Here is a 12,417-nt window from a genome sequence, read left to right on the forward strand (position 1 = left end):
AAATCTAAAAGTGATTTGCAGAGTATTGTAAGAAAGGGGCAAGATTTAAGAAACTCTTTTTGAAAGAAGAAAAAAAAAACTTTTGAAATATTATGCATGCATCAATAAACTGAGAAAAAAAAAACCCCACTAAAACAAAAAGGAGAGGAATTTATTTTCATAGCATTTGAGAAACTTGCATACGCTTGAGCAAAGCTTTCTCCTCTAACCTCCCTGTTCTGCCCCAGTGAACAAAACCTCCTAAAATCAAGACTACACCAGATCTCTACAAGAACTCAAAGGATTAATTTAACACCAGGTTGAGATAGCAGATGGCAACAAGAGAGAAAACGTCTCTTTGGTTAGATTAATTGCTCAGTCATTCCAGGAAGACTCAGATTATGGGATTTTCCAACATGAAGATTTTCGTCAGAGGAGCTTTGGTTGATCTTTTTATTCCTTCACTCTGGCAATGACATGGATATGCCTTCACGTCTGCTTGCATACATAAATGCATAAATACCCAGAGTTCAACAGTGGCAAGCTTTATTTCCAAAGACAGGTGGGATAGAAAGAGAATCTCATCAAATGAATGCCAAAAGGAATCACTTAAGTGTTAAACCTTACATTAATAAACAGCTACATCTATGAAGTGACAAGAAGAGAACTGGACTGGATAAGCATTTAATTAAAGAAAACTCAACAAGACATATTTCGCATTTACCTGAATAAATAAGTGTGTGCATGTTTTGAAATGTGTCAGGTTTCCAACACAATTTAATATTACTTTGCATACAGTGTCTATAAACTTTAATTAAAGAGAAGAATCTAATTAGTAACTGCATGAAATGAGAACAATTGTGAGCAAAATTCTGTTGATCAATTTTATTTCTTGATAAGATGTGAGAAACAAAAATTCCCTCAATGCGAGTGGGAGATTATTACGAGAACAAAACATGCTGCAGTTCAAAGAAAGCATTTCCATTTCAAAAGAGTTTGAAATGAGCGTTACACCACGTCCAAACAACGACACAAAGGGAAAAAGCAATGTTCTTTTCAACACATTAAAGACAGCCATAAGTTAAAATAAGGAATATGGGCTATGTGATAAAAAGCCAAGGCCAAAACAAAAACAATGTACATATATTAAATTAAAAATGAAATGTAACCATTGGAAAAAGTTGTGTCAGTTCAAATTAAAGTCTCTCCACACATGTGGCCAATCATAAATCTCTGTTTGTGGTCAGGAACACTTGAGTGGGATATTAGCTTAGGAGAGCCAAATACCTCCGAGGTTTTGTGGACAAAAAAAGTCTGTTATTTCAAAAATCCAAACTCATTTTGTTTTATTTAGTTTTTCCATTTGTTCTAATGGCCACTGATCGGGTCTTGCGTCAAACCTGCCTTTATTGTACACCCATACGTTTCCAGAAACCAGCTGTACTTATGCTAAACAGAGAAGAAAAAAAAGTAATCTTTATTGAGTCAGAGTGTTATCATAGCTTTTGAGGACATTGGTGATTACACATCCTGAAGAACAAAGATGTAGGGATTTATGGGAAAGCCCAAAGGGGAATTTCACCGTTAGCCAAAAGCCAGCGCCAAACAAGCTGTCTGCCTGACAAAACAGGTCAAAAACTGAAAGAAAAAAATCTGGCTATATCCATCGAAGCCCTGATATAAATTCACTACAGGCCAACTGGAAACTAGATCACATCTACATTTGAGAGCATATGTTTTGTTGCTATTTTTTTTATTTATTTTTTAATCTGAAAAACATACTTTTTAGGAGACTTGTATATGCATACAGTAAATACAAGCTATTTTAATAATGTAGCTCAAGAAATTCTGGGGCAAATTCAGTTGTGTGTATAATATAATATTTGCATTTTTCTCAGTGCTAACACACATCTTTTCTAGGTAAACTGGACCCGAGTGAATCATATAATATATGGATGATGGAAACCAGGCATATACCAAGACATAAGGTGTTGTGCAACACACTTAAGAATTTGCCAATTATCATTTAGAATTTTATACGTGTTCTGACACAAACACATAAATGCATAAAGATGAAGCATAACCTTTCAAATTATACTCCACTTGAAAATGCGCACAGGGATGGTTACACCCATGAATGGCATACTTATAGTAGTCAATGAACAATAAACTGTTAAGAGAATGTATTTTAACATTTAAGACACACATGATGGAGTGATGCTGTACAGTAGTCCCAATGAAGTATGAAGCGGTGTTTGTCAAATGAACAGCTACGACATGAGTCTATGGACCACTTGGGTCCATCTGCCCCCTTTTTGCCTCTGGTATACAGAGACTCCCTGAGACCCACAGATGTCTGGGGTGGACAGATATATAACTAGGCCAGGAGTGAGGCTGAACGCAGAGGTTAAATTCAGTGACATCTTGCCACAATTTCACAGTGCATTTGGACAGGAACCAGCTGCAATCCTTATCTGTGTGATGCAGCCCACATGTGTGGAGTCTTTCTCTCTGCGGACCAACTGGCAGTCTTCTCACCCTCCTTTATAAGGTTCATTGAGTGCGACCTCTTCTTCTCGCCCTTGCTACTGCACACCCTCAGAGAAACACACATGAGTTTACCCTCACGTGAAGCTTTATAGAGTGGGAGGGGACGAGTTAAAAGATGTAACCTTATGCAAATGGGAACCGCTTCCATCCTTCACGTCTTCACAGCGAGGCGCTGAACAGGTTTAAACCATTACAGGTGACTCTCGTCAGGACCTACGACCTCAAAAGCGAGGAATCATTGAGAAAAGGTGGGGTAGGTAGACAAACCAAAGCAAAGAAGAAAGCGAGTGAGGAACATGTGGGTCATTATCGTGTAGCCGACTGCATCAGTGCATCTGCTTTTCATATCAGCGCACTTGCACTGTGACCAAAGAAGCCTCCGAGGAGACCTCAGGTTAAGACCACAGAATATACATGTGAAATCAAATCCTCATATTGACAGCACCGGTCTGCTATTGATTCCGGAGACCACAGAGGTTTATGGGATGTTATGGGGCCGGTGTGGAAAGGCGATTTAGGCTCACCACATAAACACTACGGTGTGAATAACGACGGAGCATCTCGCAGTCCCAGACACGTTTACAGGCCCCGCGGGGTCACCGAACTTTTACTGCACGCTCCCTTAAAAAGCTGGAATCGAGAGGGATGTTACGCCACGTGCAGAGAATACTGTAGAACGATGTAAGTGAAATGGCATATAACCATGGCAACATGCAGATTTGTGCCGCTTTGTTGTTTTGTTGTTGAGCTCGTGCTGCACAATGGGATATCATTTCATACCAAAGCAATATGCATACTATATGTAGTGACAAGACAATCCAGGGAAGACACATTGTCATGTGAGATTAAACAATCGTTGTGCACTCCTCACTGTGTGAAAGACTGTGGAAATCCTGGATGCTCACAAATACAATGGAATAAAGAGAGAAATGTTGGTGGCATGAACAGTACAAATAACACTTGAAAAAAAAAAAAGATTAACAAAAGCAAGGGGGCTTTAGAACTTTTAGAGCTCTTTTTTGTTTGTGTGTGTGTGTGTGTGTGTGTGTGTGTGCACGCTATTATATAAGTATTTTATTTATTTATTTTGTAAGTTTTATATAAGGTTTGATATTTTTTACAACCCAGCTATTAAGCTTATGAGACACAAATACATTTAAAAACCTGATTGGTGAGTTTTCATTATTTTATGAGAAGCAATAATGAAATCATATGTTAAAAGTTCAGATAGATAGATAGATAGATAGATAGATAGATAGATAGATAGATAGATAGATAGATAGATAGATTCAAGAGGAATAAATAAATAAATAAACATATTTATTTTTCAGTAACTTTAGGTTAGCTGCTGCAAAGGGGATAAATTAAAACTGACTGACTGATCTTCACCATGCAACAAATTGAAGAAATTGTTAAAAATGTTGTTTGGAAAGTCATGTATCAGTATCTTTTTAGTAACCCCCCATTGGATTTTAATTCAACACATTATGTAAAAATCTTGATATGATTTTGAATTTGGGAAATAGTCACAACACAAGTCAGGTGGACCAGGCCAAAATGACCATTTTGAATGGTTTAAATATATTTGTTGCATTAAAATCTGTTTCATGCTAAGAGTTCTGGACATCTTAGAGTTATTCTCCTAAAGAATATTTGAATTTGTGCATCATGGTACTGGTCTGTGTCCTATTTGTGGAAGGAGTGTCTCAGAAGTGAGCAGCAGAGATTCACAGTGATCCAGACAGCAGACGGTGCGGTGTGGCGTGGGTTCACTCAGAGGGGAGGACTTGAGTTCAGACTCGATACGCGACCGCTCTGAGGATCAGGCACGGGGCTGCTCTGACTGGGTATGTGTTGTGCCAATCTACACCTGAACCCCACATAGAGTGACCCTGCTGAGCCGGGACAGGTTGCGCTCTCCCTTCCTGTGTTTCACTGGCGTTTGCCTACCCCACTTCCCTGCTGCTTTCCTTCAGGTTTTCATGACATGACCCACGTCTATCTTTAGACACACATACACACATAGGCCTCCTTTTTTTCCAGCAGAACAACTCTTGGCAGTTTCTCTGAGAAACAGGGTGGGAGCCAACATTTCCAAAGCCTCTTTCACCCGGACCTGAACTTCATAAATTTCCAGCATTGTCTTTATCTGCATCGAAGTCATTACACTTCCCATTAGAGCACTTGCCAGCCATGTCACAACCGTCATTAAAATGATATATGGGATCAGAAATAGATTAAACCGAGGGAGGAAAACGGATGCATATTTCTTCCGATTTCTTTTTCTGTTCTCTTCCACTCCTAAAATGTGCTTGCCATACCAGGAGAACAAAGGTTCAAATTTCTCCTGCTCAGCATCTGGCATTTTTCTGTTATCATCTTTGACACTGAAGCTCAAAGTTTGCCAAATAGATCATCAGAGAGTAATAAATCACTCTTTTTCTTGTTTGTTTTTTTTTTTTTTTTTTTGCAAAATTTCAAACCAAAAGACAGTTTTATAATCTCCCCACAATGCAATGAAATGTGAGATGTATTTGGGTCAGTGACAAAATGCTCATTATTTTGTCCAGATGTAGTCTGTATTCATTAAAACATTAAAGCTACACAGTGCATTTTTTTAATAAACAATTTTTATATTGTGTGTGTGTGTTGATTTTATTATTATTATTATTATAATTTTTCCAATTCATGTTTTTGCCCTACCCTAAATAACTATTCTAAGCCTATAATGATTATTTATATTTTAGAGTTGCCTGGCTCTGGACAGATTTCCCAGGAAACTGCATACTTACTTGCCTACTAATAAATGCCCTATATGTATGTTTTTTTTTTTTTTTTTTTTTGGATGAAAAACTAGATATTCTGAGTTTTAATCAGAAGAGTTGGCAAGTTTTGGGACATACTACCATGTCATAAAATTGTGCATAAAATTTTACTTGGTTAAGCACTCAGTCTTTTTTTTTTAAATAAAGGCAAACAAACCATTTACTGTAAACAGAATGGAGAAACTTTTTATTGAATATAGATTTGATATGTACAGAGAAGCTTTATATTTTGACACATCAGGTGAAAACTTTGTGTAAAACCATTTTCACTCTGCATACAGGAATCAAACTCCATAGTACCTACGACTTACATAGATGACAAAATGTCATACAAATACATTAAAATGTGCAGATTAATCTTTGCTTTCTTTTAATGATTAAAACAAATGCTGTGAGATCAGAGAAAGACAAAGGAATACAATAATTTCATTTTAAAAATATGTGCATTTGGCGACACGTTAAACTTTTAACATACAAAAACATCCCTCTTCACAGGCACTTCCCAACAAAAACGTCTCGTGTATACAATGTGATATAAAATAGCAGATAAGCAGCCAGCACCAAAAAAAAAAAAAAAAGCTGCTATGGAAATGTCTGTTTGTAGATACAATATTAGAAGCACACCATGTTGTACCACAGAACCCCGAACAATTTTGGGAGGCAGTACCAAAGTCAGAGAAGAATAGAGCAGATATACTGAACATTTTCCATAATGAATGGATCCGAGACAGAGTGAGACGCCAGGAAGAAACTTGGAGGAAACTACATCGGTCAATGGGCCTGGCTTTCCCTTTTGTGAGAGCTTATTGAGCTCTTTTAGCTTCAGCTCTGAAAAATGTGGCCAAGTGTTTCATGTGCCTGCCAAGATACAGTTCGTAGACAAGAGAGAGTCATGTTACAGGCACTGGTGATACACAATCCCACGCAAAACCCACACACACGCACACATATCAAAAAACATACAGCACACATAAAAGTCACATGACGTTTGTTAGAGTGGTTTGAATTTTTGAATGAATAGTTAGAAGGCAGCTGGATTTAAAGGGATAATCTTGGAAAAATGTACTTTTTCTCATTCATGACAATGTTTTGAAGAATGGACTTTCTTTTTTTATATAACTAAAACAGACTGGCAGGCTGAAAAAAATAAAATAAAAGTATATAGACAAGTTTTATCATAGAAGTCATATGGACAACTTGACATGCGTTTTAAGAGAAAAGCATGGACTACACTTTGTGTTCCAGGTTTAGAACGACATGAGAGAGAGCAGATGACAGAATTTTCATTACTAGGTGAACTGCTTCTTTAAACAGGTTATGGACTTTATCCGTGGCTACTGTGGCTTGAGCTGTAACCTGAACTTTGTTGTGAAAAAACTAAAGTGTTGAACAAAACTAGTCTCTGGCCGAGTCTCTGAAACCAAAGACAGTTTGTATGAAGGCAAAGGTCAGAGTCACACCCACACCTACTGGGTATAACAGTAACACACACACACAAGCACACTGCCTTGATACGAAGCATTAAAGTTAACATGTTCCTGAGGTTATTATGCAAGCTCTGTGAACTTAAAAAAAAAAAAAAAAGTTAACATCGTCTTTCATCAAAAACATGCTCCACTTTTAAAATGATTTTCCATTTTGGATGACATCATCAATCCCGCAAATTTTTAAGCCCCTCCCCTCCAACCACTTGTCATAGAATTATTTATTTATTTTTTTGTCAAAATCACAGATTCCTGATAAAAGAAATTTACATTTGATCTCATTAGCTATGTTTCCATCCAAATCCGCCAAATTAACTTATGCGCAAAATTAGAATATTGCATAAAACATTTGCAAATAAAACACTGCTTTCATCAATGAAAGTTGCTGCAACCAGGGAAACTTACATAATAAATGACTTGCGTCTCAGAGCATGCAGATGAAACCCAATTTCAGAATGACTGAAACAAAATTTGAGATGGTTTGTGATGAGAACGGTGTGCAGGTTAGTTCAGTTCTGCAATCACATGCACTGTTGAGGCAAAGCCACATGAGTTTTTTGAAGTGCACTGCAGAATTTATTTGTAAAATGTGTTTCCATCTTAGTTTATGAGCATATCTTCTAATCGAATAAAGAAATTATACCCTTTTTATGCACATTTTAACAATTTAAATCTTGGTGTTTCCATGCAGAGTTTCTTTATGCAATATTACAAAATAGGTGGATGAAATCATAGCTATGGAATAACATTGCTTTGTGTAGACATAAAAAAAACTTTTCTATTTTCTATTAGGAAGCACCAAACCGAATTCTTTGCTTTTCTGGAAGTATTTTAAACAAGTTACAAAAAATTTCTAATTCCTGAATTTCTGTACATTTATTGTACATTTACCATCTTAGTAGTGGAGGAACAGAGGCCACTAACTCAGGGTCAAAGCAGAAGAATCACATAGTGGGTGGAGATGGGAGGGTAGTGGGGTTATAACCTCTCAGACTCTATAAGCCGAGTTCAGCTACACTGCTGGAGTACATGGGCAAAAAAACACACTCGCCCTGAACACATACTGCACACCTACACCCACAAAACTCTCACTAACGTAACACATCTCAGAGAACATAATGCAGATAGTTGTAAAATATGGGAACAAATTCTTAATTTGTTTCTATAATACATATTTAAAAAAGAATGTCACGAGCAGGGCTCTAGGGATGAAACACAATGAAAAAGAAAAAAAAAATCTTTATAGACCTAGAAACAAACTTCGTTTTATAACTAAATATTGCATTTTTTATTTTTTATTTTTTATTTAGATTTTGTGGTGAAACATGACCTAGACATATTTCTGACAGGTGTAGTGAAATTCACCCACCTACTTGTTTTTCTCAAAACACTTGACAAAAACAAGATATGTAGGTCACAATATGGTGGAAATCATGTATCAAAGCCTCGGGCGACTGTCATGTGATTGTCAAGAGTACCTAGTGCCATAACGTCAGTGAATTAGACAAACACATACACATTTGTCAAAAGTAAGAATGGGAGATGGATAGTTGACGAAGATCTTTAGTGTATACAAAGATTCCATAATAGAGTACAAAAACTTGGTAACCCTCAGAAAAACCTCCAAAACCAATCCTCCATACAGTCTCCATATTATAGCTCTGTCTCTCTCCATTCAATATTATTGCCGTCATACAGTTTTTCCTACAGTTTTGATCTCTCGTCTCAGGAGTAGAAGGGGCGGCCCTTCTCAGGGGTCTGTAGACGGTTGAGCTGGGCGAGTTGGGTGGGCGAGGGTGGCACGTCTTGTCGGTAGGGGCCTTTGGGTGGAGCAGGAACAGGGGTTTGGCTTGAGGTTGGTGTCTCCTCCATAGCAGGTAGCTTGGATTTAGCCTCTTGCTCCTTTCGTCTCTGTTCCTGTCTCAGGAGCTCTTGGGTCTCCAGGAGGACACGAGCGTTCAGGCCCGTGGCAGCGGTGGCGCCCAGGTAGCCGTTGGCAGTGCGGGATCCCTGGTAGCTGGAATAGCGCGGGTTCTCTTTGGCGGAGTGAAAGACCTCGCCAGGAGGATAGACTTTATCCCAAGAGTCTTGAGACACGGTGCTAGGGTTTTTACGTGGTTGTCTGTAAGGAAAAGAGAAAGAAGGGTAACACTTTATTTTGATGGTCCCTTTTGAACATTCTGTTCACAATAAGTACATTTGCACTAGTGCTGTCAAACGATTAATCGCGATTAATCACATCCAAAATAAGTTTTTGATGTGTATATTTATTATGCATATATAAATACACACACATACAGTATATATTTAGAAAATATTTACATGTATATAGTCATATTATTATAATTTATATTATATATAAATATATTTAATATATAAACACAACATATTTTTCCTAAATATATGCAAGCATGTGTGTATTTATATATACGTAATAAATATACACAGTACACACATGTATATTATGTAAACAAAAACTTCATATTATATAACAAAAAATATTTTGGGTGTGATTAATCGTGATTAATCGTTTGACAGCACTACTTTACACTCACATATCAACTTACTCTCATTAGACTATTAGAAGACTGTCTGCTTAATATCTGCTAACTCTTTATTGTGATGGTCTCCCAACAGACGTTCTACTGACTATAAGAAACTTTGCAAGTACACGTCAACTTATTCTAACACTAACCCTACTAAGGCTACCTATACTCTACTAACACTCTAAGGAGAGATTATTATTGTCAACAGAATGTGGTAAAGGGACCATCAAAATAAAGTGAAACTGAAAGAAGGGTCAGAAACACACCAAAACATGGTAAAAAAAAGACGTTAACTGAAAAGGATGTATAAAATCTAGACCTGAGAGTAGGCTCTTTTGAACTGGGCTAGTAAGTAACCATCTAGAAACCATACAATAAAGTGTGCCACAGACATCCGAAAAAGTAAGGCCAAAACATTTTGATTGTCCCCTTGTGGCTGGCTGCAGTATAGGTCATAAACCCCGCCCTCTCCATGTAAATAAATGGGATGTGAGCCTAACAAAAAAAAAAAAAAAAAAAAAAAAAAAATTATTACTCTTCAAATAATTTTTTCCCAAATATGGTTTCTGTCATTTTAGGAAGCTCTTATTATGCTAGTGTTTTCAAGTGTTTGTTTTTCTAATAAGTGTGATTTTATTTGATGCTATAAAAACAGTGTTTGTGAGAGTTCGGACAGGACCTTGATACCGCGGCTCCACTTTATGAATCCAAATGACATTTTGGCTTTGTTTTTCTACAGTGGAAGGAAATAGGGACGTATCACCCAACTTTTTTACAGCCTATGGTAAAGTCTATGGTAACAACCACCTACAATAAGTTGTCCAAGACAAGCGCCAGTCACATGCTCTCCAGAAAATGTAAAAATCTAGTTCAGTGCTGCACAAAAAGAGTTAAACACTCACACTGGTTGAGACCAGCTAGCGTACTTAACATCAAGAAAGGAAATAACAGGTTCCTTCAATGTCCATCCATATCGGCCAATCAACTACAAGACATCTGACAGATCGACAGCGTCAGATCCGTTTCTTGCCTAAAGGAACGAGGTAAGAAATATCCAACCTACAAATTTCTTTGTCAACGTGGTGGCCATTGTGAGGGGTGTCCACTCAGAATGTGTCCATCTTCTCTCTGCTCTGTTATTAGGATCCATTAAGTGGGAATGTGAAGTAGCTACCGTGCCACATCCCATCGCCTCATGGCTAAATGAAGCCCCACTCACACCTCACTGGCTTTGGACACTTAAAAGCATGCGTGTAAGTGTGTACATGCAAACTTCTTTTAGGATTTACACAAGAAAGGAGTGCTTTCAAAAGAAGGCACACAAATGTTGTAGTATTGTCCAGAATTCAGAATGTGGTGGTGAAATAAGGGGTGTATACATTTTTTTTTTTGTCACAAGAATGATGCTAGGGGTGATTGCTAGGTGGTTGTTTACCTGCCCAAGTCTAAAAAAAGCCCAAGTGTCTGTATTATTGCCGACCTTAGAAATGGCTTGGGTCCCCTTTTCAATATAAGTCACCAGTTTTATTGATCGCTAGGTGACAATTGTATATTTGATTGCTAAGAAATATAATAGCACACCTCTCTCCAACAAGCCACATGATTTGAGGTGTAATTCATTTTTGTACCAGAAAGAGTATGCAACAAATTACACTGCAAAATGTAATATTTATGCTTTAAGGTTTAGAACAAATCTCTAATGTTTAGTATGAACGGATATAATAGTCATTTTGGCCTAGCAAAGCAATACTGAATCACATAGTTTCATGCACTTTGGTCATATTGTTTGGATAATAAATAAAAAATCAGTGGGGTTTGAAAATGAATACAGATTACATTCAGGACCGATTGTGTGAAGCATATCATTTAAAGTCAAAGGCCATGAACATAGTATTTTCAAATGCGTAGAAGGTGAAATTGACTGGATGCCAATAAAACTGTTGATTACAGTACATTGTTGTATTTCATACTAAGAATAGATCCCAGCAGAACACAGAAAAACTGAGAGAAGCACATGACACTTATCACAAGAAGCAATGGTGTTAGGTAGGGAGAGATAGAGAAGAAAAAAAAAACAATCTTTATGCACTTACAGTGACGTCTGCATACTTGTTATTCATACTACTGAGAAAAAGGTGACTAATTATCACCTTGAAACACATCTTACGTATATGTAAAAACAGGCAGCTATTAGCTGTAGAAGCAAACTTCATTACAGCATTAACAGTAATTAATTCAATAGATACAATACATTTTTAGAACTCTAATTAAAGTAGTTAGTTCCGGTCCTGTATGAAGATACACCAACAGTGTACCATCCTGAGATAAAATACTCAATATATCCATATTGTGAATTTAGTCAAGGCTAAAGGCAGCTGTTAGTCATATTTTTAAGTTTAAATGACTTCTATTTCAAGTTAATATGCAGAGACAACTATAAGTGAAACATCTGTATATTAACTTCCTTAAAGGGTTACTCCACCCCAAAATTAAAATTTTGTTATTAATCACTTACCCCCATGTCGTTCCAAACCCGCAAATCACCCAAAAATGAAAATTTTGTCATTAATCACTTACCCCCATGTAGTTGGGAGGCCTGTGATTGTACCATAGACTGCCAAATACAGTGTCTAGGTCCATAAAAGGTATGAAACGTGCAATCTGGGTTATATGAAGCGATGGGAACACTTTTGGTAAGCGAAGAAAACAAAAATAATGACTTTATTTAACAATTATTTGTCAAAGAATAATCATCCGAATGTATCATCCACACCACAAGGATGCGCTGTTTCTATGTGTATTTAGCTTTGATTTGAAAGAAAACAGCGCATCCTTGTGGTCCGGATGACAAAGAAAAGCATACGCAGCATACGGTGATGTGGAGAGAAACAGAGGAGACTGTTGACAAAGGAATTGTTGAATAAAGTCATTATTTTTGTTTTCTTCGCTTACAAAAAGTGTTCCCGTCGCTTCATATAACCCAGATTGCACGTCTGATGGCAGATGGAGTATTCTGAGAGACGACTTCATACC

The 12,417-nt window shown here is 37.2% G+C and overlaps 1 protein-coding gene across 5 annotated transcripts in view; it reads right to left on the reverse strand.

Moving 5' to 3' along the window:
• Positions 1–5,522: 5,522 nt before the first annotated feature.
• Positions 5,523–12,417, reverse strand: part of LOC109070279 (partitioning defective 3 homolog) — a 455,709-nt gene continuing 448,814 nt past the window's right edge. For all 5 annotated transcript variants that reach the window (XM_042751639.1, XM_042751638.1, XM_042751637.1 and 2 more), the window contains one exon: positions 5,523–8,960. In XM_042751639.1, coding sequence (XP_042607573.1) covers positions 8,564–8,960 — 397 coding nt within the window. In that variant the 3' untranslated portion in view covers positions 5,523–8,563. The remainder of the gene's footprint in view (positions 8,961–12,417) is intronic.

The sequence above is a fragment of the Cyprinus carpio genome, chromosome B24, assembly GCF_018340385.1.
Source record: "Cyprinus carpio isolate SPL01 chromosome B24, ASM1834038v1, whole genome shotgun sequence".
NCBI classification, from domain to species: domain Eukaryota; kingdom Metazoa; phylum Chordata; class Actinopteri; order Cypriniformes; family Cyprinidae; genus Cyprinus; species Cyprinus carpio.